This window comes from Hyaena hyaena, unplaced genomic scaffold (genome assembly GCF_003009895.1).
Source record: "Hyaena hyaena isolate Hyena2069 unplaced genomic scaffold, ASM300989v1 scaffold_131, whole genome shotgun sequence".
Lineage (NCBI taxonomy): Eukaryota > Metazoa > Chordata > Mammalia > Carnivora > Hyaenidae > Hyaena > Hyaena hyaena.
In genome coordinates this window covers 2334322-2361454 of record NW_024080761.1, presented here as the reverse complement: position 1 = coordinate 2361454, position 27133 = coordinate 2334322, and the positions used below count along the sequence as shown (strand labels likewise).

General features: G+C 50.3%; 1 protein-coding gene across 1 annotated transcript; it reads right to left on the bottom strand.

The window, feature by feature from the left end:
• Positions 1-14490: 14490 nt before the first annotated feature.
• ID1 (inhibitor of DNA binding 1, HLH protein) lies at positions 14491-15699 on the bottom strand. The gene is made up of 2 exons (XM_039237765.1): positions 15182-15699; positions 14491-14939 (listed from the first exon to the last, which is right to left on the bottom strand). Exons 1-2 carry the CDS (start codon positions 15602-15604, stop codon positions 14898-14900), a joined length of 465 nt encoding a protein of 154 aa, XP_039093696.1. The 5' UTR covers positions 15605-15699; the 3' UTR covers positions 14491-14897.
• Between the last annotated feature and the right edge of the window lie 11434 nt (positions 15700-27133).

Genomic DNA, 27133 nt, shown 5'->3' with positions numbered 1-27133 from the left:
GCTCTGTACTGGGATGGAGCCTTTTGGGGAGCCTCTCTCTCTCTCTCTCTCTCTCCCCCTTCCACTTTCCCCTGCTTGCACACACACACACACACACACACACACACTCTCTCTCTCTCTCTTTCTTTCTCTCTCAAATGAAAAAAATATGTATTTAAAAAATAATTTTAGTTGTAATTGGCATACAAAAAGCTGTAGATATTTAATGTATACAACTTGATGAGTTTGGAAATAAGTATTATTTGTGAAACCCTCACCACATTTGAGGCCCTAAATTTATCTATCACCTCCAAAAGTTTCCTCCTGCTGTTGTCTTCTTCTTCTCCTCCTTCTTTTAAAGTAGGCTTCATGCCCAGTGCAGAGTCCAGCACAGGGCCTGAACTCATGACCCTGAGATCAAGACCTGAGCTGAGAATAAGAGTCGGATGCTTAACCGACTGAGCTATCCAGGCTCCTTCTTGCAAGAGTTATTTCCCTTTTGTCGTAAGAGCACTGAACATAAGATCTACCTTCTCAGCAAGTTTTTGAGGTTACACTATAATATCGACTATAGGCCCTGCATTATGGAGTAGATTTCCAGAACTTACTTGCCTTGTAACATGGAGACTTTGTCCCTTTTGACCGCCTATTTTGGGGTTCTTTTTAAAAACTATTTCTATTTCTCTGCTGAGAATGCCTGTCCTTTCATTCATTTCGAAAGCATTCATCTCTCTCTCATGGAGAATGACTATAATGGCGGCCGTGAAGTCTGATAATTCCACCATCTGGGTCTTTTCATGGTTAACATCTATTGATTGTCTTTTTCTTTGAGAATCGGTTGGGTGTTCCTTATCGAGTAACCTTGCATGGTATCCTGGATGTTTTAAACATTACCTTGGTGACTCAGGGTACCGTTAGAAGCCTCTGGAGAATTTATTTTTTTCTTCGCAGGCCAACCTGGTTAGGTTCAGACCGCGTGTTCTATGTCACCTCCGGTAGACAGTGATTCTAATATCTACTTTATTTGCAAAGCCCTGCAGCAGGGCTTAGTCTGGGACTTGGGCTGTGGTTTACATGGTGGTTCAGTACTTTGTCATCCTTCTTGGGGTGTGTTCCACACAATTACAGCTTGGGGGTGAGCCCAGGACTAGCATTGGCTCCGTACATAGAGTTAGAGGGTTCCCTTTATCCACTTTCTTCTCCCCAGGATTTTCTTTACATTCTCTGGCTTCCAGGAGCCCCCTTTTTCTGGTCCTCTGGCCAAAAATGTGAAGCTCTCAGGGCGCCTGGCTGGCTCAGTCTGCAGAACGTCTGACTCTTGATCTCAAGGTTGTGAGTTGGAGCCCCACGCTGGGTGTGGAGACTACGTAAAAATAAAACCTTTTTTTAAAAAAATGAAGTTTGGGGCACCTGGGTGGCTCAGTTGGTTAGGTGTCCGACTTGAGCTCAGGTCATGATCTCACAGTTTGTGAGTTTGAGCCCCGCGTTGGGCTCTATGCTGACAGCTAGCTCAGAGCCTGGAGCCTGCTTCAGACTCTGTATCTCCCTCTCTCTCTTACCCTCCCCTGCTCACGCTGCCTCTCTCTCTCTCTCTCTCTCTCTCTCTCTCTCAGAAATAAATAAATCATTAAAAAAAAATTTTTTTTTAAATGAAGTTCTCTTAGAGTTCTAACTGCCGGCGCTGTCTCCCAATACCGGGCCACTGGACCTCTCCTCAGGGCAAGGCAGCAAGAGAAAATAGAGAAGAGAGGAGGTTTGGAGTGTTTCCCAAAGTGTTCGCACCACAGGGATCCCATTTTCCATGTTCTTTCCTCTAGAGGGTCAATGGGATTGGGAACAGCAGAGCCGACTGGAGCTGCCCTGGGGCGGGACCAGGTGGAAACAAGATTAAATACCAATAATGAGGGAGGACTTGCCTTTACCCTCCAGCTCACAATGGGGGCATTTTCCTGGTTCTCTGCAGAATGTTAGGCTTTCCTTTCTGTTTTATTTTATTTTATTTTATTTTATTTTATTTTATTTTATTTTATTTGAGAGAGCGCGCGCGCACAAGCAGGGGAGAGAGGCAGAGGAAGAGAGAGACAGAATTTCAGGCAGGCTACGTGCCCAGTGCAGAACCCGATGCGGGTATCAATCCCACGACCCTGGGATCATGACCTGAGCCAAAATCAAGAGTCAAGTCAGATGCTCAACCGACTGAGTCACCTAGGTGCTTCCAGAATGTTAGGCATTTTTCCAATTTCCATTGGCATTTTTGCTGCGCCGGTCAACTGCACAGCTTCTGATTCAGAACACGCTGGCACAAAGGAAGAAGATACAAGAACATTTACCAGGAAATTCACCGATGCCATACTTGCTGTTCTTCACATTTTGGCTTCCCCCCTAATCTGTTCTCTATAATTTACAGACTCCTTCCGTAAGTAGCTGCTTGTTGTGTTTGTCCAGAGTTTTCAGCTATAATCTGTAGGAGGGAGGGGCTGTAGTGGGGGCTTGCTCCAGCTTAGCCTTCATTATCTCCCTCTCGTTCCTAATGTTAATGCCTTTTTTCCCCTTTGAGATAATTTTATTTATTTATTTTTGAAGATTTTATTTTGGGGGCATCTGTGTGGCTCCGTCGGTTGAGGGTTGAACATACGACCTCCACTCAGGTCATGATCTCACCACTCATGGGTTCGAGCCCCTCATCAGGCTCTGTGCTGACAGCTCAGAGCTTGGAGCCTGCTTCAGGTTCTGTGTCTCTCTGCCCCTCCCCCACTCGCACTCTGTCTGTCTCTCTCAAAAATAAATAAACATTAAAAAAGTTTTTTTTTAAGATTTTATTTTTAAGTAATCTCTACCTTCAATGGGGGGCTTGAACTCCCCACCTGGAGATCAAGAGTCACATGCTCTACTGACTGAGCCAGCCAGGTGCCCCTTCCTTTGAGATCTTTTTTTTTTTTTTTTTTTTACCCTCAGAAATCAGACTTTTTTATTGAAGTAACTTGACTTTTCATATTGTGTAATTTTAAAGTGTACACATTAAATTTGATACATTCATATATATGGCTGCCATTGTTTTGATAATTAGCATCTCTATCACATTACATTATTATCATTTCTTTTTAGTGGTTGGAATAATTAAGTTCTAGTCTCTTAGCAAGTTTTATGATTACAATACTATCTTGTTGTCTTTATTCACCATGCTGTGCATTAGAGCTGTAGGGTCTATTTGCCACTCATTGCAAGTTTATCCCAGAAAACATCTGTCCTATCCCCTGGTAACCACCATTTTACTTTCTGTAAACTTGCCAAAACAAGTTTGGCTCTTTTAGATTCCACAGACAAGTGGTATTATTCAATACTTGCCTTTGAGATCATTTTTAAACTTACAGAAGTGACAAAAATAAAACAAGTTACAGAGAGTTCCCCATATCCTTCACCCAGCTTTCCCCATTGTCAACATCTTACACGATAGAGCCCTTATCAAAACGAAGAAATTAACCTTGGTCCATTACTACTGACTAAAGTACAGAGGTTGTTTGGATTTCACCAGTTTGCATTCTTTTTCTGGTCTGGGACCCAGTCCAGGGTCTCCCATTACGTGGAATCCTCATGTGTTCTTACGCTCTGCCGGTCTATGACAGCTCCTCAGTCTTTCCTTCTCTATCATGACCTTGACACTTTTGAGGAGGCCCAGGCAGCTCTTTTGTAGAATGTCTGTTGGCTGGGGTTTGCCTGAAGTTTTCTCACGATCAAGTTGAAGTTATGCACTCTTGGGAGAAATATCACAGAAGCTATGTCATGCCTTTCTCAGGGCTTCCTACTGGGGACACCTGAGGCTGCCATGTATAACTGGTGACATTCACCTTGATCACTTGTCTGACATTTTATCTGCTGGATTTCTCTGCTATAAAACTACCGTCTTACTCTCTGTGATGATTAAATGTGTTAAGGGAAATACTTTGAAATTATGAAAATATCCTCCTGTATCTGCTTAAAGTTTAATGCATTGAATTTAGTATCCTTTAGTCGATCATTCTCTTTCTTTTTTTAAATGTTTATTTATTTTTGAGAGAGAGAGAGATAGAGTGTGAGCTGGGTAGGGGTAAAGAGAGAGAGAGACACAGAATCCAAAGCAGGTTCTAAGCTATCAGCACAGAGCCTGACGCGGGACTCGAACCCACTAGTCATGAGATAATGGCCTGAGCTGAAGTCAGAAGCTTAAGCGACTGAGCCACCCAGTGCCTCTAGAGGATCGTTCTCTTTAGCGTCATGGGGCACCTGGCCGGTTCAGTCTGAAGAGCATGTGACTCTCGATTTCGAGGTTTTGAGTTCAAACCCTGTGTTGGGTGTAGGGACTACTTTAAAAAAATCTTAAAACAATAAATAAATAAAATGGGGTAATTATGAATCTGATCGCACTGCCCGGTGTGGAGATGTTGAAATGAGGTCCTGTCGGCAGAAGAGCCAGCACATGGCATGACGCATAGTAGGTATCTTGGGATGGGACTGTCATCGTTGGAGGACTGGGCTGTGGGAGGCAGAGCTCTAAGTGCAGGTTGGGAGGTGATGATGTGGGGCAAGGAGGTGCTCCGAGGGCACCGGGTGGGCCTGATCGCAGATGAATCCCTGCCATTGTGTGTGATCAGGAAGCTGGGGACGGAGAGGGGTGTCTGGAGGCCAGGACAAGCCTGGGAGAATTCCCAACTGGACCAGCTTGCTGGAGGCGGTGCCTTCGGATAAGGAGGCCTCCTTAGGCGAAGTCTGGAGGCTGGAACACCACGGAGAGTCCATGGCAGGTGGCGCTTACTGACCACTCTCAGGACCCCTTACCGGGGCTAGGGACTGGACCGCCAGGGCACGGCGGAAGCCACAAGTCTTCCCAATACCAAGGTATCTGCAGGATTATCCCAGAAACGCTATCCAGCAGGCTGAGTGGAGCTGGACCCAAGCGTGGTGTGCATACCTCTATTCACCCACCGTCTCATGTATTCAACAAGTTGTTACCGAGCGCCAACTGTGTGCCAGGTTCGGTGCTCGACAGGCGCGTACAAGGCAGAGAACACAGCAGCTCATGGAGCACCTATTCTAGAGAAAGGAGACGTGACAAACAAGGGAACACGATTGCTCTGCTTACATATTGTTCTGCAAAGAAACTACCCCAAAACTTAGTGACTTAAACAACAGCCATTTTATTTATTTACTTTTTATAGATAGCCTAATTTTTATTTTTATATTTATTTATTTGTTTTAAATTTACATCCAAGTGAGTTTGCATAGAGTGGAATAAACAATTTCAGGAGTAGAATCCAGTGATTCATCCCCTACGTGTAACACCCAGGGCTCATCCCGACAAGTGTCCTCCTCAATGCCCCTTGTCCATGTAGCCCATCCCCCCCCCACAGCCCCTCCAGCAACCCTCTGTTTGTCCTCTGTATTTAAGAGCCTCTTATGTTTTGTCCCCTTCCTTGTTTTTATATATATTTTTTAAATATTTTTTTTATTTATTTCTAGGAGAGAGAGAAAGAGACAGTGTGAGCAGGGGAGGGTCAGAGAGAGAAGGAGACACAGACTCTGAAACAGGCTCCAGGCTCCGAGCTGGCAGTCAGCACAGAGCCCGACGCGGGGCTCGAACCCACGAACCGCAAGATCATGACCTAAGTGAAAGTCGGACGCTTAACCGACTAAGCCACCCAGGCGCCCCGTTCCTTGTTTTTATATTATTTTTGCTTCCCTTCCCTTATGTTCATCTGTTTTGTATCTTAAATTCCACATATAGGTAAAGTCATATGAAATTTGTCTTTTCCTGAGGGACTAATTTTGCTTATTTTAATACCCTCTAGTTCCATCCACGTGGTTGCAAATAGCAAGATTTCATTCTTTTTGGTTGCTGAGTAATACTCCATTGTATATATACACCACATCTTTTTTTTAAATTTTTTAAAATACGTGTTCATTTTTGAGAGAGAGAGAGAGAGAGAGAGAGAAAGGGAGCAACAGAGAAAGAGGGAAACACAGAATCTGAAGCAGGCTCCAGGCTCCGAGCTGTCAGCACAGAGCCTGACGCGGGGCTCGAACCCACGAGCGATGAGATCATTCCTGAGCCAAAGTCAGATGCCCAACCAACTGAGCCACCCAGGTGCCCCATCTACACTGCATCTTCTTTATCTGTTCATCTGTTGATAGACATTTGGGCTCTTTCCATACTTCGGCTATGATTGATAAGTGATAGACAACAGCCATTTAATTATATCTCATGGATTCTATGGGTCAGGAATTCTGGGAGGGGTTGGTTGGGTGACCTTTCTGTTCCCTGTGGCATCAGCTGGGGTCTCTCAGGGAGACTCAGCTGACTGACACCCTAGTCTAGAGGATCCAATACGGCTCCCCCCACCCCCCACCCCCACCCCCAGGAGTGGCTGGAAGGCTGAGCTCAACTGGAAGTGTCATCCGTGGTGACCACATGGGGCCTCACCAGCATGACGGGCTCATGGCAGCCTTACAGGACGGCTACTTCCTCCAGGGTGTGCGCCCCGGGAAAACTGGGCAGAAGCTTCATGGCTTTTCATGACCTAGCCTTGGAAAACATAGCATCACTTTTTCTGTAATCACTTGGTCAAAGTAGCCACAAAGCCCATCCAGGTTCATATAGAGACGACTGTTGGTGGGAGAGAGCGTCAAAGACTTTGTGAGAGGGGTGTGTGTGTGTGTGTGTGTGTGTGTGTGTGTGTATGGTTATTTTTAAAAACCGCCATGAGGATAAGAAGCCTCTAAGTGCGTGAGAGGTTAAGCAACTTCCCCCAAGGACCATGACATATGTGAATGGGGAGGACCCCTCTGAGGAGGCAACAGTGGGCTTTGCCCTGAAAGACAAAGGGATTTATGGGGCACAGAATCTCAGGCAGCAGGCACAGCACATGCAAAGGCCCCGGGGTCAGGAACAAATGGCTGGAAGGAAACCAGGGGACAGCAGGGTAGATGAGGGGGAGTGCAGGAGATGGAGGACTCAGGCGGGCTCCGCACCTTACTGTGGGAGCCGTGGGAAAGAATGAGGATTCTTTAAAAAAAATTTTTTTTGACCTTTGTTTATTTCTGAGAGACAGAGTGAGACAGAGCATGCATGGGGGAGGGGCAGAAAGAGAAGGAGACATAGAACCTGAAGCAGGCACCAGGCTCTGAGCCGTCAGCACAGAGCCCGACGCGGGGCTTAAGTCCATGAACCGTGAGATGCTGACCTGAGCTTAAGTCAGACTCTCAATGGACTGAGCCACCCAGGCGCCCCAACCTAGTAACTTTTAACCCGTGCCCGCCCTCCCTTGTCATACACGTTCACTGGGAGACACATGCAAAGACATCCAGAGCAACACCACTGATTGAGATTGAGATTAGGTGAAATAAACCACACTGTGGACTATTACACCACAGTGGAAGTGAGCTAAGTCTACACCCGCCAACATGGACGATTCTTGTGAAACTCATGAGAAGAGCAAGCGACAAAAACTTGCACATAGTATGATTCTATTTTTTTTAATGTTTTTTTATTTATTTCTAGGAGAGAGAGAGAGAGATAGCATGAGCAGGGGAGGGTCAGAGAAAGAGGGAGTCACAGACTGAAACAGGCTCCAGGCTCTGAGCTGGCAGTCAGCACAGAGCCCGATGCAGGGCTCGAACCCAGAACCGCGAGATCATGACCTGAGCGAAAGTCGGACGCTTAACCGACTAAGCCACCCGGGCGCCCCAGTATGATTCTATTTATATAAAAGGCAAAAACCAAGCAAAATTAAGCAATCACGTATTTCAGGAGGCATACAGGTGTGTATGTGAAAAAAGTAAAAGAACAAGTGGCTAATTAACACCCGTTGAATAGTGACAATGTGTTGCAGAGACGGTCGGGGTTTGTATCTAGAGAGGCACACAAGGGCCTCAAAAGAACAAGTCTTTTAGGGCGCCCGGGGGGGCTCAGTTGGTGAATAGTCTGACTTCAGCTCAGGTCATGATCTCCTGATTCGTGAGTTCAAGCCCTGCATCAGACTCTCCACTCACAACGCAGAGCCTGCTTTGGATCCTCTGTCCCCCTCTCTCTCTTCCTCCCTGGCTTGTGCATGTTCTCTCTCTCTCTCTCTCAGTCGGTTGAGCGTCTGACTTCAGCTCAGATCGTGATCTCACAGTTTGAGAGTTCAAGCCCTGCGTCACGCTCGCTGCTGTGGGCCTGTCAGCGCAGAGTCCGCTATGGACTCTGTCCCCTTCTCTCTCTGCCCCTCCCCTACTTTGCTCTCTCTCAAAAAATAAAATGTTAAAAATTTTTAATAAATTAAAGTTTTTTAAAAACCCTAATCTTTCATTTCTTAAGCAAGATGGCTGGTACTTGAGTGTTCATGATTACCTTCAAACTGTATACATGGGCAATATCCGCCTTTTTGTATGTATAGTACATTTCACTATTTTTGAAACATTTCAAGGATTTGTCCAAGACCTCCTCCTTTTCTAGATGAAGTCAGGAAGTCTCAGAGGGTGCTGTCACAGAGCAAGGAAGAAAAAGAGTTGGGGAAAGGGTAGCTCATGTCCTGATAAGAACAAGGGCCGAAGGCGGAGATGTCTGGATTCGCAGCGTGCCGCGTACCTGTACACAGACAAACATCCAGACACAGAAAGGCTCATGCAACGTGCGCCCAGGTCGAGCTAGCTGCAGTTCCCAAACGGACCGCGAGAGGCCGCCAAGGCACCAGCTCTCGCCGCCCGCGAAACTGCTCCGTCGGCCTTGCTCGGTTTCTCACCCGCGCTGGCGCACTTCTGGATCTTCCCGCGAGGGGGCGCCAGTGGACCGAGGACGGCTGGAGGCGGCAGGGAGCCCGCTTTTCCTGGGGGGTCAGTGAGTTCAGCGGTGCGCTAGAGTGCTCTCACGTACCCAACTTTCTCCGCCACTGGCGGAACTTGGGGGCTCTAGGCGAAGAAACGAATAATACCCGTAGACTTGATTCTGCTGCGCCTCTTGCAACCTTGCCTTCAAGCTTGGATCCTGCGGCGCCACCCACTTTGTGATTAAAAAAAAAAGGTTTTTTTAATGTTTTATTTATTTTTGAGAGAGAGTGTGAGCAGGGGAGGGTCAGAGAGAGAGGGAGACACACAGAATCTGAAGCAGGCTCCAGGCTCTGAGCTGTCAGCACAGAGCCCGATGTGGGGCTGAATCCAGGAAGCATGAGATCCATGAGATCGTGACCTGAGCCAAAGTCGGATGCTTAACCCACTGAGCCACCCAGGCGCCCCTGTGATTTTTTTTTAAGTTTACTTACTTATTTTGAGAGAGAGTGCAGTGGAGGAGGGCCAGGGATAGAATCCGAAGCAGGCTCTCCAGCTGGCAGTATGAGCCCATGTGGGGCTTGAACTTGTGACCTAGGAGGGCATGACCTGAGCCAAAACCAAGAATCCGTGGCTTAACAAACTGAGCACCCAGGTGCCCTTTGTATATACAGGGGAGAATCTAGGTTTTGTGGAAGCTAGATTTTTGCAACCTAGGCACAATGGTTTGCAAATTTTACAAAATAATTAATCATCATCATCATCATCATCATCATCATCATAAGCCCACATAAAAAAACATGAACATGTTTCTAGGACTTTTTCCAGGCAAGAAGGTTTGAAGTTTAAACTTCAGTAATTTCAGGGCGAATCTGCCTCTGCTTATACCTATGCATATTTATTTACTGTCTTCTTCCACTAGAACGTAAGTTTGAAGAGGGCAAGAATTTTTGTCTAAATTATTAGCTCCTGCATCCCTGTTAGTTCCTAGCGCATGGTAGAAGCATTATAACTATTTGTTGAATAAGCTAGTTGGGGCTGGCATGGTTTTCCAGGTGGAGATGACAATAGCCTAGCCTGGGGCTTGAGGAGTGGATGAAATCAGGATGATGTCATTGGAACCTCAGAACAGTGACTGTAACACCCATTTTAAAGCTGAGAATGCCGAGGGCCTGGAAGGTGCAGCAAGTGCCCAGTGAGAAGTGGTCCAGGGCTTAGAACCTGTGTCTGTCTTTTCTTGCCCCTCCTGGCCTGCAGCCACTGTCTCGTTCCCTGTCCTCAGCTGCCCCTTGCACAAGTCCCTGATGCAACCCTGTACTGGCCCAAGGCGCCCACCTTGGGTGCAGCGCTGGGAAAGAGATTTTGCAAGAACTGGGGCAGGAAGCACCAGCCAGGGCGGGTCTGGGAAGATAAGGGCTCCCCCTCCAACCATGTGTGCCTCCAGGCCTTCTGGTTTCCTCTTCCCTTCCCTTCCCTTCCCTTTCCCGGACCCTGGCCTGGCCATGACTCACCTCCTTTCTCTCTGGCAGCCAGGCTGGGATCACAGGCCTGCCTGTCCCAGGAAAGCCTTGCTCTGTGTGACCCTGGGCAGTGGAAAGCCCTATCAGGCCAGCCGTTCCTGGACCTCAAATGACAGTAGCTGGCACAAATAAAGGTTATATGGCTGAGTTTTTTAGTCTCAAGGGACACAATGTGGGGGGTGCGAGGGTACCTCTTTATTAAGCCAACTCTGAGCTCTGGGTGACTCAGATAGGCAGGTGCAAGGTTGATTGGTTGTGTGTGAAGCACCCCTCCCTCTACAGAGGGGAGAGTGTGCATCCAGAGGCAAGGGCCTGGTGATCCCTGGGCCTCGGAAGGAACAGACATTTCCACAAATTGGTTGGTCTCTACCTGGTTCAAGAACGGAGTCCAGCTGTGTGACATGCCTCTCACGACCAGCTTCACCAGAAGATCCCAGCCTAGCACCTCTTAGAGGTCAAGAAAGCCTGGGCCATTTCCATCTTTGGGGGCTGTAGTTCGATTTTTTTTTTTAATTAAGAAATGCCTAAACATGGGTCGCAAAAATTGTGATACACCTTCTGTGTCTTGCATTTTTCCAACTGACACATTAAACACAAGAACAGCTAACTACCAGGTATGATTTCAGTCGGAACTATGATGAAACGACTCAATTGGATGTCCTCTGGGAGCGTGAAATCCCTCATAAGGCTTTTTGGGACCAACATGATTTCTGAAAAGCCCTCGAAGTCAGTGTCCCATCACCTCTGTGATGCCCCTACTTTACTTTGCTGAAAAGGAGAAATAGCGATGGCCTCATCAGGCACACATGTACACTAAGTGCCCACTAGGAGCCAGGTGCAATGCTAAGCTTTTTATGTACACTGGTTCATTTGATCCTTGGAGACAAGGTTCGGGATTCCATTATTCAGATGGGAACACGGAGGCTGAAACAGGTGAAGTGATGAGCGTCAAGGCTGATCCACAGGCTGTGTTCTAGCAGCCTCCCAACTGAAATGTTAGCCTATTATTACTGTTGTTGCTGTTTTCTTTTTAATTTTTTTAACGTTTTTATTTATTTCTGAGAGAGAGAGAGAGCGTGAGAAGGGAAGGGTCAGAGAGAAGAAAGGGAGACGCAGAATCTGAAACAGGGTCCAGGCTCTGTGCTAGCTGCCAGCACAGAGCCTGATGCAGGGCTCGAACCCACCAACGGTGAGATGATGACCTGAGCCGAAGTCTGCTGCCCAACCGACTGAACCACCCAGGCGCCCCGCTGTTATTTCAATGGAAATGAGAGTGATAACACTGCCTTATACAACTCCCAAGAGGCTTAGACGAATTAAATTTCATTTTATTTTTTTAAGAGTTTAAAAAAATTTTTTAACATTTATTTATTATTGAGAAACAGAAAGAGACAGAGCATGAGGGGAGGGGCATAGAGAGGGGGGAGACACAGAATCCGAAGCAGGCTCCAGGCTCTGAGCTGTCAGCACAGAGCCCGATGCAGGGCTTGAACCCAGCATGGTGAGATCATGACCTGAGCCGAATGAGCCACCTGGGCGCCCCATAAATTTTAAAAGACCTTAGTACCTACGCTATATGGTACATAAGAAGTACCCTATCCACGTTTGTTAAAGAAAATAAAGAGGACTTCCGGTCTCAGACCCACAGCCCCGGACAGGCAGGGTCTCAGGCCCAAGAAACTTCGTCCTGGTGTTTCTCTGAGGCCTCCGTGCCGGCTCCTCCCCGCACCCTGTCCAGGAGGGGTTAAGGAGTTAATGGTTTCCCAAGCAGCACTGCAAGGAGCAGGGTTTTGCGTCACTCACACACACACACACACACACACGCACACACACACACACACAGTAGGGGTTTGTGTGCTATACTTACACACACACAGCAGGATTTTGTGCATACACAGAACAGGTTCTTGCGTGCTACACACACGCACGCGCGCGCGCGCGCACACACACACACACACACACACACACACACACACACACACACACACAGTCGCGCCGGCCCCCGCCCTGCGAGGCGAGCCTGATGCAAGCCCGGCGCCCGCCCGTTCCCAGGCCCGGCTGCAGCTGCGGGCGGAGGGGCAGGGCGGGGGCGGCGCTGTTTGTCTAGCGCGGCCGTGCCAAAGGCGGCGGGCCCCAGACAGCCAGGCGCCTCCGTACACCTGGGGATGCTCAGGTTAAATAGCTCCGCATTCCTCGGGCCCAGCTGATGGAAACGCTCCCAGGCCGCCGCCGAGCCGGCCTCCAGATGGGCTGGGCCCCGGCCAAAGGGGAAAAGAGGGAAACGTGGAAGCCAGAGCGTGCCTGAATGGCGGGGGAGGTGGCCGAGCCCCCCCCCCGCCTGCCCCCCCCCTCCAGCCCCCCGCCGCAGCCCCTTCCTCCCGGGGCGGGGGGGAAGACGACCCTCCCGTGTGGGAGGACGCGCGGGGGACACGCCCACGCGCCCGTGGGTGGGCTTGCGGTGGGAGGGGGGAGCCCGCACACGCGAGGAGCGGGTGCCCACGAGTGCCCACGAGGACACCCCAAGGACACACGGGCGACAGTTAATAATGCAAATTTATTAACTACCAAACGCTGCGGGCGAGGCGCTCCGTTCCATTTATTCTCTCCAACAATGCTGAGAAGTTACTGCCGTTCAACAGCAGAGGGGAGGGGTGTTGAGCGGGGAGCAGCAAAGGACATGATTTACCTCCAAATACCGGGTTCTTTGATTGAGTCCATAAGGTGCTTGGGCTGGGAAGGTACCTGGATAATCTTTCACTAGTTGCCGGTGCTGTTCATCTCTTCTGAGCTTGTTTCTTGTTGTAAATCAGAATCCAGTCGTTAGCCCCCCAGGGGTCCAGGGGATTCACTATAAAGAGCGGAGCATGGATCGGGTTCGTGGTACTAGGTGCTGATTATTTTATTCTATTTATTGACAACATGTGTTCATAGTCCTTACCCTCTCTGGGATAGGTTCTTTGCCCTCGCTGGGGCTTGGCTGTTCCCGTGTAATACCTGGGGACCCACGTGGTAGGGATACTCGGTGTCCCAGGGCCTAACGATTGCCCGCAGGATCCGTACTTGAACCCGAGGGAGGGTTTGCCCGAACACAGCTGCCCACACCTCCACCCCAGACCAGCAGAGGCCTACGGAACAATTACACACTTAGAAACCCACAGTGTGGTTCTGCATCTCCGGGACACACAGAGCCATCCATCACGCCAGACCCATGCCGAGATGCCCATGATGCATTGAGGCAGAACACACAGACCCAAACAGCTGGAGGCTGCACACACTTATCTGCGGAACACATGTGCTCACATTTGCCCTCCTGCAGACCCCCGCCCCCGCACACATCCTTATCCACCCCTCCCAGGTACCCCAACAGCTGACCCCCGGCCCCTGGGGGAGAATTACCAGTTCACTCTTGTCACATACACAGGCCCAGACACTCAGATGTGTTCCCCTATGTACAGATGCACACATGTCCAGGCAGATAGTCCCTTGCCAGGGACACCTCTTTCCTGCTCCGGAGCTGCGGGCGGTGTCGCCCACTCCTCAGCCCACACGGGGAGCCTGGGGGAGGGAGCGCCCGTTTGTCTGAGCTGTTGGCATACCCAGGCTAGGGTGAGGGGGCCAAGTCCGGACCCAGAGCAGGTGGCTCTGCAGCTGTGCCCAGGCTAGCCCTGCCAACTTGCTCACCCACTTGGACAAGCCAGGAGCCCCAGGGCAGCCTGCTACAATCCAGGGCCAGGCGGCCCTGCCGGGGAAGGCACCTCCTACTGGGAAATGGGGTGACAGAAGCCCTATCTCAGACAGGCTCTGGGGAAGCCTTTCCTCTAGACCTCCCCTTCCCCTATCTTGAGGGGCCCAGTGACCCGGTTCTCCAGCATACATGGTTTGTTTGAATACTCAACTCAGAGGGCGCCTTGGAAAAGTTGATCTGCATTTTAACAACCTTCACAGGTGACCCAGGTGGTCCAGTGACCACTTGGAAAAACCCTAGAGGTCTAGAGGATTTAATTTTATGACACTGGGGAGCAGGGAAATGGCCAGCGATGGGGAAAGAACGGACTTTAAAGACACCGGAAAACACTAAGTTCAGGTCGGTAAAAGCGACAGTCCAGATGTGGCCTTCTAGTCCCCCTCCCCCCCCCAGCACCAGCTGGGAATGGGGTCAGGAGTCACCCCATCCCTCAAGGCCCTCCCCTTGATCCAGTAAGTCACTGCACTGTACCGCAGTCTAAAGGATTTGTTTAATAATAACAACAAAAAACACCCCACAGAACTATTGTAAAAACAATATTCTCGGTGATCATTGTAATATACAATACAAAGCAATTCATTTCCTCAGAAATCTGAGAAGCACCAAACGTGACCATTTTTTAAAATGTTCGTTTTTCAAAAAATAGAAACACACGGGGGGGGGCGTCCCCCAAGTCTCTGGTGGCTGGTAGGTGTCGGGGGAGGGTGGGCCTGCCCTCAGTCCGCCAACCCTGGGCTGCGTCCAGCATAGCGCCCCCCGGTCGTGGGTCTCAATCTTGTCCCTTCCCACCTCCGGCGAGGCGCTCGGTAGGATCAGAGAACACGAATTCCTCTCGCTCCCTGGAGGGCTGGGGTCCGCCAGTCCTTGAGCGCGGCGCTTCAGCGACACAAAATGCGATCGTCCGCTGGAACACATGCCGCCTGTGGGAACGAGAGAGAGAGAGAGAGAGAGAGAGAGGTGAGACGGGCAGGTTGGAGGAGACAAGGCTGCAAGCCCTTCCCCAGGAGACGCGTTAAGGGAGCGCTTTTCCCTATCTCGCATAGCGAAGAAAGTGCCCGAAAAGATGGGGAGGTCCTAGGGCCAAGTCCCCCCCCCACCCCCCGGGCCTCAGTTTCCCCATCTGTAGAAGGAAACTGCTCTCGTGCTCCAGTTCGGACCTCACCTCGGCCGCCAGGGCGCTGATCTCGCCGTTGAGGGTGCTGAGCGGAGCCCGGGCGGGGAGCCCCCGGCCCCCGGGGGTCCCGACTTGGGATTCCGAGTTGAGCTCCAACTCCAGGTCCCAGATGTAGTCAATGACGTGCTGGAGGATCTCCACCCGGCTCACCTTGCGGTTCTGGGGCAGGGTGGGCACCAGCTCCTTGAGGCGCGAGTAGCAGCCGTTCATGTCGTAGAGCAACACGTTCACCTGCTGCTCGTCGAGCAGGGCGGGCAGGCGCGCCCCGGCGCCCCCCGCGCAGCGCGAGATGGCCACGCTCTGCTCGGACAGACAGCGGACCACCTCGCCCGCGCCGCCCGCCGACTTGCCGGCCTTCAGCGCGCAGCTGGGGCCCGCGGCGGCCGCGGCGCTGCCACTGGCGACCTTCATGACTCTGGCGTCGGAGTAAGAGGAGGGAGACGAAGCGCACAGAGGACGCCGGGGGAGGGTTGAGGAAGACCGGGAGCTGGGGAAAGACGGTTGTAGAATGCGAGGTCTGAGCCCCGCAGCCCATATTTTATAGATACGCCCGGCTCCCCCCACCAACACACCCCGCTAGAGGCGGGCTCAGGGGTTCAAAAGCAGCCAATGGGAGGTCTCAAGGCGTGGCTTCGCGCGCCTCTGGGCTCCGCCTCCTGCTCTGCGCGTGCACCCTCGCGGCCATGGCCAGGGAGCCCGAGTCTCAGGAACCGAGAGAGTGGGAGGGCACGGGGCGGGGTGGCTGGTGGAGGCGAGGGCTACCTTGGGCTCCTCGCGGAGGCTTTGCAGACACCGAAACGACCAACAGTCAGTTTTCTCAGGCTCATTTTCTCACCTCTCAGCTCCCTTTTATAGATGAGAGAAACTGAGGCCCCGATGGGGAAGGGGCTGGTTCTGGGTTACCGAGACAGCCCTTGGCTAGAGCCTGGGCTTCTGGGAGCTAGATCTCCCGGCTCTTCGGGCCAAAACTTAAAGCGGGCCTTCCTTTACACTCTGCTCCCCAGAGCTGGCCTCCCTTACCCAGTTCCCAGAGAAAGTTGCTGGTTAATGTTTCTGGGACCAGAGGTTTTACCCAGGCTCCTCAGGGTGGGAGCAATTAATTCGAGAAAGTTTTCCTTTGGTATTGGGGGCTGGTCCTCTGGGGCATGAACTAGATAGAAGGAGTCCAGAGGGGGGCTGCATCCCCTGATTCCACCCTAAATTTGCATCGCTCTGCAAAAATTCCCCAAATCTGGATCAACTAGTTATTTTTGAATTTTTCTCCCTTTTTTGGTTGTTTCCTGTCCCCTCATTCCCCTCCCACCCCCCCAGACCTCCGATCAGGGTCTCCCTCCCACGGAGCGGCAGCTGTGGAGCTCGAGCCTACCCCCCCCACCCCCCCACCTCCCGGGCGGGTCTGTGTCAGCGTCTGAACAAGCGGCTCAGACCGTTAGACGCCAGGCCCGTGACGTCACCCATTCATAAAACCGGGACGGGCTGTCAGGCTGGCGCCGCGCGGGCGGTCGCCATGGAGACTGAAAACCCGGCTAGGGCGCTCCCCCACTGTGCCCCGCTCGGCCAGTCACCTGCGGACCTCGGGCGGGAAGGCTCCTCGCGGGCGCGGGCGCTGGGCAAGGGTCACCTTACCTCCCTGCTCCACACCTGGGAATCGCCCCACCAGGGCTCACACCTCAGATCACTGGGACGTTTCTTCACCTCCTCCTCCACCCCAGCTCCCCCTCCGGCCTGGAGAGAGTTCCAATCCCAACTCTGAAGCTGGGTGCAGTTAGTGGTCTTCGGCCCTCTCTGATTCCTAATACAGTATTTTGATAATAACGACAAAGGTGACGGCTTATTGAATTGTGAGTTCGCGCTGGGCACTACGTACTTAACTGTGTGTGAGACGTTTGCAGTTATCTTCTGTAACCCTGGCCCCAACTCTCGAGGGGAGTTCTTTAGTTTCTTTTTAGAAAAAAGGAAACTGATGGGGCGCCTGGGTGGCTTAGTCGGTTAAGCGTCTGACTTTCGCTTGGGTCATGATCTCGCGGTTTGTGGGTTCGAGCCCCGCGTCAGGCTCTGTGCTGACTGCCAGCTCAGAACCTGGAGCCTGTTTCAGTCTGTGACACCCTCTCTCTCTGACCCTCCCCTGCTCACGCTGTCTCTCTCTCTCTCTCTCCTAGAAATAAATAAAAATATTTAAAAAAAAAAAAAAAAGGAAACTGAGGCTCAAAAAGCCTCCCAAGGGCCATAGCTATTGTAATGGTGGCATTATTATAACAGGGGCACTTTATTGTAATGCATCCCTTCCTGCCAGGGTAAGCTGTCAGTCTCCAGAGCCCTAGATTGGCCAGAGGCAGGGACATGGAAGATTACAATAGTCACCCAAGGGCACACAGCTTTAGCAGGACTAAAATACTGTGCCCTCCAAGGGGAGAATTGATATTATGGTCCCTCCCCACACCCCACCACCAATTAATTCACTGGGCATCCACAGGTTTGCTTTTCCCACAGAAGTCTAGGGGAGGGGGCAGTAAACCCCAGCTTCTGCCTCCACATGGGGAAACCAGGAAAACTGATCAGTTAGACCAGCTTCAAAGGCGAGAGGCATCATTAATTAATTAACTGGACTTCTCATCCCCTTTACCACCACCCCTTGCAAACTCCCAAATCCCTAAGCCTTGTTTAGCAATCTTCTAATGACCAGAGAGAGCTTTTTGGTGTGCAAAACAATTGCTGAAGAATTGGAAGGACAATGACTTGCCAGGGGAAATGACAATATTATTTCATTACCCAGTGTTTATTAATTGACCGAGCAATTCTACCTGATGGCATCAATTCCAGAGAAACTGACACTCACAGACACAAACATATCTGCTCAAGGATGTTCATTGAGGGGACTTTGAAATAACCTAAATGTCCATCATCAATGGGGGCATTATGTAAACTATGAATAGAACATATACACTATGAATGGAACATAAATGCTGTGGAATGGCCATGCAGCAGATGCGAAGTATGGCTGAGAGATACCTAGATTCTACTCTTGGTGGAGAAAGCAAGTATGAGACTGGGGGTCAAGGTAGGACCTCTTGCATGTAAAAAAGCAAACATATTGCTCCCAAGTACAAGTGTATCTGGAAATGAATTTTTAATTCTTTTTAATGTTTTATTTATTTCTGAGAGAGAGAGAGAGAGACAGCATGAGCAGGGGAGGGTCAGAGACAGAGGGAGACACAGAATCTGAAATAAGCTCCAGGCTCTGAGCTAGCTGTCAGCAGAGACCGACACGGGGCTCGAACCCACGAACCCTGAGATCATGACCTGAGCCTAAGTCTGATGCCTAACTGACTGAGCCACCCAGGCGCCCTGGAAATGGATTTTTAAAAAGAGAGGAAATAGGCAGTGGAGCATGTGACTCTTGATCTTGGGGTTATAAATTTGAGCTCCATGTTGGTTGTAGAGATTACTTAAAAATAAAATTTTTAAAAACATATAAAACTAAAAAAGAGAGGAAATCAAGCTCTGGGAAGAATTTCAAACACAGTACTATGTGATTTCTCCTATATGAAGTTCTAGAACAGCACAACTAATCTATGGTGAAAGAAATCAGAATGCTGGCTGCTTCTGGGAATGGAGGGTGGAGGTTGCCAGGGAAGGGGTGTGAGGGAACTTTCTGGAGTGATGGAAATGTTCTCTATGAGGATGAGGTGTGTAGGGTACACAGTGCATGAATTAGTTGAAACACACTGAATTGTATACTTTGTGCATTTCATTGTATTTAAATTGCACCTCAACAGGGGTGCCTGCCTGGCTCAGTCAGTGGAATATGGAACTTTTGATCTCAGGATCCAGCCCCAGTGTGGGGGTAGATATTACTTAAATATTTTTTTAACGTTTTATTTATTTCTAAGAGAGAGAGACAGACAGCGTGAGCAGAGGAGGGTCAGAGAGAGAAGGAGACAGAATCCGAAACAGGCTCCAAGCTCTGAGCTGGCTGTCAGCACAGAGCCCGACACGGGGCTCGAACCCACAAACCGTGAGATCATGACCTGAGCCGAAGTTGGACACTTAACCGACAGAGCCACCCAGATGCCCCAATATTTTTAAATTAATAAACAAATTGCACCTCAACCAAAAATGTTAGAAAGCAAAAAAAAAAAAAAAATCATAAACGAACATCAAATTCCTGACATGGCTCACCACTGTGAAAAGGAGTAAGGGAAGGAAAACAATATGAAGTAGGAATTTCACTTTTACCTTCATATAGGTGTTTCACTCTTAAGATTTTTTTTCTTTAGCAGTGTTACTGAAGTGTAATTGACACATGCAAACTGCAAATATTTAACTTGTACAATTTTTTAAATTTCTTTTTTTTAAGTTTTTTATTTTGAGAGAGAGAGGAAGAGACAGAGAGAGAGAGAGAGAGAGAGAACGAGTCGGGGCTGGGGCAGAGAGAGAGGGAGAGATTGAGAATCCCGAGCAGGCTCTGCACTATCAGCTTAGAGCTCAAGAGCCCAGTGTAGAGCTTGAACTCATGAACTGTGAGACCATGACCTGAGCTGAAGTCGGACCAACTTCGGGCGCCCCTAATGTGTACAATTTGATAACTTTCGATGGGAATATATACCAGGAACCATCACCACAATCAAGGACATTAACATATCCTTCCTCAGCTCTGAGAATTTTCCTCTGCCCCTTATAATTCTTTCCTCCCCCTCTTCCACCTAGTGCCCAGGCAACCACTAGCTCGCTCTATAGATTAGTTTACATTTTCTAGCATTTTATATAAATGGAGTATAGTATATACTATAAATATACTCTTTTCTCCCAAAATAAAATACAATAAAATAAAGGATTTCCAGCCTAGTTTCTTTAACTCAACATAATTATTTGGGGATTCATCCGTGTTCATTCCTTGTTATTATTCAGAAGTAGAGCTGTATACGGGGCACCTGGGTGGCTCAGTTGGTGAAGCGTCTGATTTCAGCTCAGGTCATGATCTCCCTGTTCGTGAGTTCGACCCCCGCATCAGGGTCTGTGCTGACAGCTTCAGATTCTGTGTCTCCCTCCTCTCTCTGCTCTTCCCTTGCTCATGCTCTGTCTCTCTTTCTCAAAAATAAATAACCATAAAAAAAAAAAGAAGTAGTGCTGTATGGATATGCCATACTTTGCTTATCCATTCACCTGTCCTGGACATTTGGGTTATTTGGAGTTTTGGGGTAGAACAAATAAAGCTGCTATGAACATTTGCGTACAAGTGATTCTATGAATCTATGCTTTCATTTCTCTTAGGCAAATACTTAGTGAAATGACTGGGTCACAAAGTAGGGATTTATATAACTTTGTAAGAAGCCCCTAACTTGTCTTCCGGAGTGAGTGCACCACTCACATTCCTATCAGCAGTGCTGAGAGTCCCTGTATGCTTAGTCTTGCTCAGCCATTCTAATAGATGGGCGGTAATAGCTCACTGTGGCTTTAATTTGCATTTTCCTAATGACTAAGGATGTTGAGCCTCTTTTCATGTGTCTCTATGCCACCCATCTATCTTCTTAGGGTCATTCATTCTTTTGCTTATTAAAAACTGTTATTTTAGGGGTGCCTGGGTGCCTCAGTCATTTAAGCGTCACTTCAGCTCAGGTCATGATCTCACGGTTCGTGGTTTCGAGTCCCGCGTTGGGCTCTGTGTTGATGGCGCAGAGCCTGGAACCTGATTCGGATTCTGTGTCTCCCTCTCTCTCTGCCTCTCCCCGCCTTAAGCTCTGTCTCTCTGTGTCTCAAAAAGAAATAAACATTTTTTTAAAAACCACATTATCTTAGATAATTATAGACTCCCGTGTAGTCATAAGAAATAATACAGAGAGGGGCACCTGGGTGGCTCCATTGGTTAAGTGTTTGACTTCGGCTCAGGTCATGATCTCACGGTTTGTGGGTTTGAGCCCCTCATCGTGCTGACAGCTCAGAGCCTGGAGCCTGCTTTGGATTCTGTGCCTCCCTCTCTCTCTGTCCCTCCCCCATTTGTGCTCTGTCTCTCTCTGTCTCTCAAAAATGAATAAACGTTAAAAAAAATTTTTTAATAATAAAATAAAAAGAAAGAATACAGAGAAATCTCCTCTAGCCTTTGCTCACTTTCCCTAATGGTATCATCTGGTAATGCGATATCACAAGCACGTATCACCAGGTTTACACACATTCGTTTGTATGTGTGTGTTTAGTGCTATGCGATGTTGTTACACGTGCAGATTCACACGAGCACTAACATAGTGAAGACCTAGAACAGTTCCACACAGAGATCCCTGTGCTGCCTGTCAATCTTTTGCCTATTTCTCTTTTCTTTTCTTTTCTTTTCTCTTCTTTTCTTTGTTTATTTCAGGAAGGCTCCCTAGAGGAGGCGACTTATCCTCTGGGCATTCTATGTAGGAAAGGCACAAGAAGAAATGGGCTGAATGAAGACGTGTGGAAGCACTGGTGTCTGGACAAACATAAAACTTGGACCATTTGAAGAGAGTCCGTTGACTGTGGAAATAGTTGGAAGGGCTGGGGCTCAGCATCCCACAGCTCAGGCTTCAAATCCTTGTTATACTGTGTAACCTGAAGGAACACCCCTCACCTCTCTGAGCTTTCTGCTTCCCCGCTGGCAAAATGGTAAGTTCACAGATGAGGAAACTGAGGCACGGCTTGGTCACGGCAGAGCCGGGATTCGAAGGTGCAAATCTCCCAAGGTTACCAAGTAAGAAGGGTCATTGAGATTAGGCTGGCAATGTGCCTGCCACGGTCTTGGCCATGGTAGATGCTGACTAAACAGTGGAGGGTCATAGCAACTGGTCACTTCCAGGCCAGGAGCCCCTGGACTCATTTGGTTATGGTTCTGTTTCCGGGGGTTTGTAGTGAGGGCTCTGTAAGACGGGCTTCCACACCCCCTAAAACATTCTGTCCACCGTGCTCCCTTCAGTGTTCCCAGCTGAAATAATGACTTTGTCCTATACGCACACCCACCCCAGGCCTGGGGGGGAACGTCAACTTTGTTTCATTCCAGAAAATTTTCAGTGCTCCCGGACATGGGTTATGATCTCTTACATTTTTAACTCCTGACAAGGAATTTAAGCAAACGCTCCCTGTTTATCTGGTTGCTAGATGGACATTTTTCTCGCCCTCTCCTTGGCACTGTGAATTCAGGCGGCATTTTCTTCCCAGTCCTGCCTGCTGCTCAGCTGAGGATGACAGACCGCACTTGGTGGCCAGGACATTCAGAGGACTCATTAAATGAACTCCATGATCCCATCCCACCCTTTACAGGCACCTGGAGCCTTGACTTTTGCTGCAGATCCCCGAGACAGGCAGCCGCTATACTGGCATCACGGATGGGAACAATGGGACCAGGGAGGAGGAGGGACCCCCGGCCCTTTGCACCTCCGAATCCTGGCTCTACCATGAGCTAGCTGCACCTCAGTTTCCTCCTCTGTGAACCGGAGCTAATGCTTAGCCCTTCTGGAAGAGTGGTCGGGAGAGTGAATACCACGCCGAGAGGTGACCATCGCCTCTCTGTCCCCACATCTCCCTCTCTGCCTTGAAGGTCCCTCCTGTGGAACGCCAGGGCTCAAGGCAAATGACTCCGTTTTCTAAGTGCTCCTTCCGCATCAGGCGAGGTTCCAAATATGAACCAAGGGCAAGGAGCTCAGGAGGGCGGGGACCACACTGTCCTCTTCATTGCTGTAACTCAGGGCCTTGTGCAGTGCCTGGCACACAGGCGGCGCCCAGGGAATATTTGTTGAAAGAATAAAATGACAACAACAGCAACCCGTGACCGAAGGAGTAATGTTGTGTTCCCTTTATAAGCGAGGCCACGGAAGCGCAGAGAAGTTGAGAGATCTGCTGCGGATCAGCTGGGGTAGGACATTGAATCGAAGGGACCGGCTTCTGAGGCATTGGCTGCGGGGGGCTGAAAGTCTTGTGTGGAGTGTGTCTACACTGCAGAGTGCATCCTTTCTGACACGGGTTCACGTCCGGCGTGTTCACCACTGCCCCTCTCGGGAGTGTTGGCCTTGAAGGCTCCAGGGCGGGCCAGCCCGTGCCACGTGACCTGCTCTGGCCCTGGCCCGGCAGCTGTTCCCCAGATGTGCCCACAGCATGGTCTTCCAGCCGCCAGGCCGGCGCCTCTGGGCTGGGACTGTCGGAGCTGCGGGGGAGAGACCTTTGGCTCTGGCTGTCCCCGCCCCCTCCCTTGTAACAGGAGACGACAGGCACCCCCCCCCAACTCTACCCCCAGAACCGAGTCTCAGCCAACATTGCTTCTCTGCCCATCACACTGAAATAAACTCCGACCCCCTCCCCAGCCTGCAGCCCCTGCTCACGGCTACAAACCTCAGTGCCTTCCCCCCCCTTTCTCACACTGACCACGTGGCCTCCTTTACTGCACTAGCAGGTCCTACCTCAGGGCCTTTGCCCTTGCTGTTCTCTCTGCCTAGAACACTCATCCGGATCTGCACAAGACTTCTCGTTCTTCAACCTCCCTTGGGTATTCACTTTCCTTCACATTCCCCTGGTTTTAATTATTCATAGAATTTATTACCATCTGAAATGATCTTTGTTTTCTTGGGGATTGTCCATCTTCCTCCACTCCATACTCTCTCCCCAGACTGTGAGCTCTAGTTGGGCAGGAACCATGGGTGTGGCCTAGAGTGGGTAAGCTCAAAGTCACACAGCACAGGGGGTGCCTGGCTGGCTCCGGCGGTCAAACATGCGACTCTTGATCTCAGGGTCTCATGGTCATGAGTTGGAGCCCCATGTTGGACATAGAGATTACTTTTATTTTTTATTTTATTTTTAATGTTTTATTTATTTCTGAGGGAGAGAGAGATGCAGCGTGAGCAGGGGAGGGTCAGAGAGAGAGGGAGACACAGAATCAGAAGCAGGCTCCAGGCTCTGAGCTGGCAGTCAGCACAGAGACCGACGTGGGGCTCGAACCCACAAACCATGAGATCATGACCTGAGCCGAAGTCGGATGCTTAGCTGACTGAGCCACCCAGGCACCCCTACTTCTATTTTTTAAAGTTTGTTTTTTTATTTGTTTTTGAGAGAGACAGGGACAGCACGAGTGGGGTAGGGACAGAAACACAGAGAGAGAAAGGGAGAGAGAGAGAGAGAGAGAGAGAATCCCAAGCAGGCTTTGTGCTGCCAGCTTAGAGCCCCACACAGGGCTCAAACTCACGAAACTGTGAGATCATAGTCTGAGCCGAAACCAAGAGTCATAAGCTTAACTGACTGAGCCACCCAGGCACCCCATAGAGATTACTTCAAAAAAAAAAAAAAAAAAAAACAGCTGGAGCGCCTGGGTGGCTCAGTCAGTTAAGCATCTGACTTCAGCTCAGGTCATCATCTCACCATTCATAGGTTCGAGCCCCGCATCGGGCTCTGTGCTGACAGTGTAGATCCTGCCTGGGATTCTCTCTCATTCTCTCTCTGTGTCTCCTCTGCTTGAGCTTTCTCTCTCAAGGTAAATAAATAAACTTTATTTATTTATTTATTTATTTATTTAGGGGAGAGTGCAAGCAGGGAAGAAAAAGGGAGAGGGAGACAGAAGATCCGAAGCGGGTTCTGTGCTGACAGGTTGGCAGCGGTGAGCCCGACGAGGGACTCAAACCCACAAACCACAAGATCATGACTTGAACTGAAGTGAGACGCTCAACCAACTGAGCCACCCAGGTGCCCCAATATATAAACTTAAAAAGAAGTTAAAAAAAAAAACAGTTGTGAAATTGCACTCTCCATCTGTGAGGTCAAAGTCACATGCATGGTACTTAGACTAGAGTAATATTTAGAGCAATAGCTGTTGCATCAATCGTTATGGCCATCAGTTTCCTCATGTGCAAAATGGGGACAAAATATAAACTTAACCTACAGATATATGACACTTAGTACTTAGCACAGAGTAAGGTCTCAGAAATGGGAACCAGAGGTGCCTGCGTGGCTCAGTCAGTTGAGCGTCTGACTTCGGCTCAAGTCATGCTCTCACAGTTCGTGGATTCGAGCCCCGCGTCAGGCGAGCCTGATGAGCCTGCTGCGGATTCTGTGTCTGCCTCTTTCTCTGTCCCTCCCTCCCCTGCTTGGGTTCTGTCTGTCTCTGTCTCTGTCTCTCTTTCAAAAATAAACATTAAAAAAAAAAAAAAGAAAGAAAGAAATGGGAAACCAGAAATACACTTGCGAGTCCTTCTAGGGATTCCTCTGTTCCATCCCCCACACCCAGCAGGGGCCCCTGATGGGCACAGAAGGGTGTGGAGGCTTCAAGGTCTCTTTCATAACAGCTGTGAAACCTCTGCCCTGTGCCTTTTTCATTCTGGACCTCAGCTTCCCCATCTGCAAAATGGGGACTGCTGCCGACCCTCCACCCTCAGGGCTCTGTGCTGGCCTCCTGGGTGGTTTCAGAGAGGACAGGGGTCCAGGCTTAGGTCCACCTTTTGCCTCTCATCCTGTTTTCCAAAGAACAATGGGCAGGGAGGCTGGAGCCCGCCAGTCTGGGCCCCTCCCTGGGTCCCCTGCAGATGGAGGGGGTGGGGCCTTCCTGTGGCCTGACAAAGGACCACTGCTGCCCTGGGGTCTCGGGGGCCAAGAGGAAAGGCAGTCGGGGCCCGAGGAGCTCCTGTCTCAGGTCACTGGGCAGAGGCCAAAACCGCAGGGCTGCCCAAACCCGGTGCTGCCCACACCCACACAGCAACACAAACACGCGGATGTGCACAACCGACGGAGGCAGCTATGCGCCGGCCGTACACGCTGCGCACAACCAGCACACCAACGGGAGTACAGGGACAACCACGCGTCCAAACACCCGATGGTCCCGCCTGGGACCACACTGAAGGAACACACCGCAGTAAGACGCACCGCCGTGCCCGCGTCCACACCCTCGGCCTTAGAGGAAACAGCACGGGCAAATGGGCAAAGCAGCTCCCTGTGCACCTCCCCCCGGAGCCACACTCACCGCCACGGGCTCAAGCACCCAGACTGCCTCGTCTCATCACCTCAGCCGCGCCGGGTGTAGACAGACACACAATTCGGAACCCCGCGTAAACCCCGAGGACCCGTGCCACTCACCACCCCTACGCAGATCCCAGGAGCTCCTGCCCGGGAATTCGCAGGCCTGGGCCCTGCCGGGGCCAGAGGTGTGGGAGCTGGTCCGAGCTCGGCAGCCAGAGGCCGATGCCACCAGCCGGGAGCACCCCGAGTCGGGCGGGGCCTCTGCGGAGCCCTGCAGACCAGAGGTGGGATGAGGGAGACTGGGCAGGAGGCCTCCAGTGGGGCTCCAGCGGTTTTCCCCGTATGCCCTGGGGGGGGATGGACAGGAGGCCCCAGAGGCTCCCCTCCCGGAAGCCGCACCTCTGCCCGGTGCCCAGCCAAGCCCTCCCTTGACTCACCTGCCTTCCACACACCTGGCTCCTTCTCCCCCCTGCCCCGCCCCCCGCCCGGAACCAGCTGAAGGTGTGTCTCTCCGGACCTGCCCCGTTCCCTGCGCACCCAGAAGGGCCTGGAGCGGTCCCCACCCTCTCTGCTCACCCCAACCCCAGTACCCTGTCACTAGGGGGTGGCACCTCCACTGCACCCTTGCCTCAGGTCACAGGAGTGGCTGTCCTCCTCAGATACTATGACTCATGACAATCTCTTAAGTCTTTAAAAAGGCTTATTATTTTTTTGCTGATGCAAAAGCAGAGCTGTTCTGGTTGAAAGGAAGGTGACATTTCAGGAACACTTAAGGAAGAGGGGAACTTTTTTCCAGAACACCGTAGAGTGAGGCCTCTCAGAGGGCCAAAGAGCCCTGGTTCGCATCCTGCCTTCTGCTAACGAGCTGTGTGACCGTGAGCCACTTCATTTCCTCTTACCTCAGTTTCCACATCTGTGAATGTGAGGATGGTATGACCTCCCATCTCCACGAAGTTTATTTTTAATTTTTTTTTTTTTTTTTTTTTTTTTTTTTAT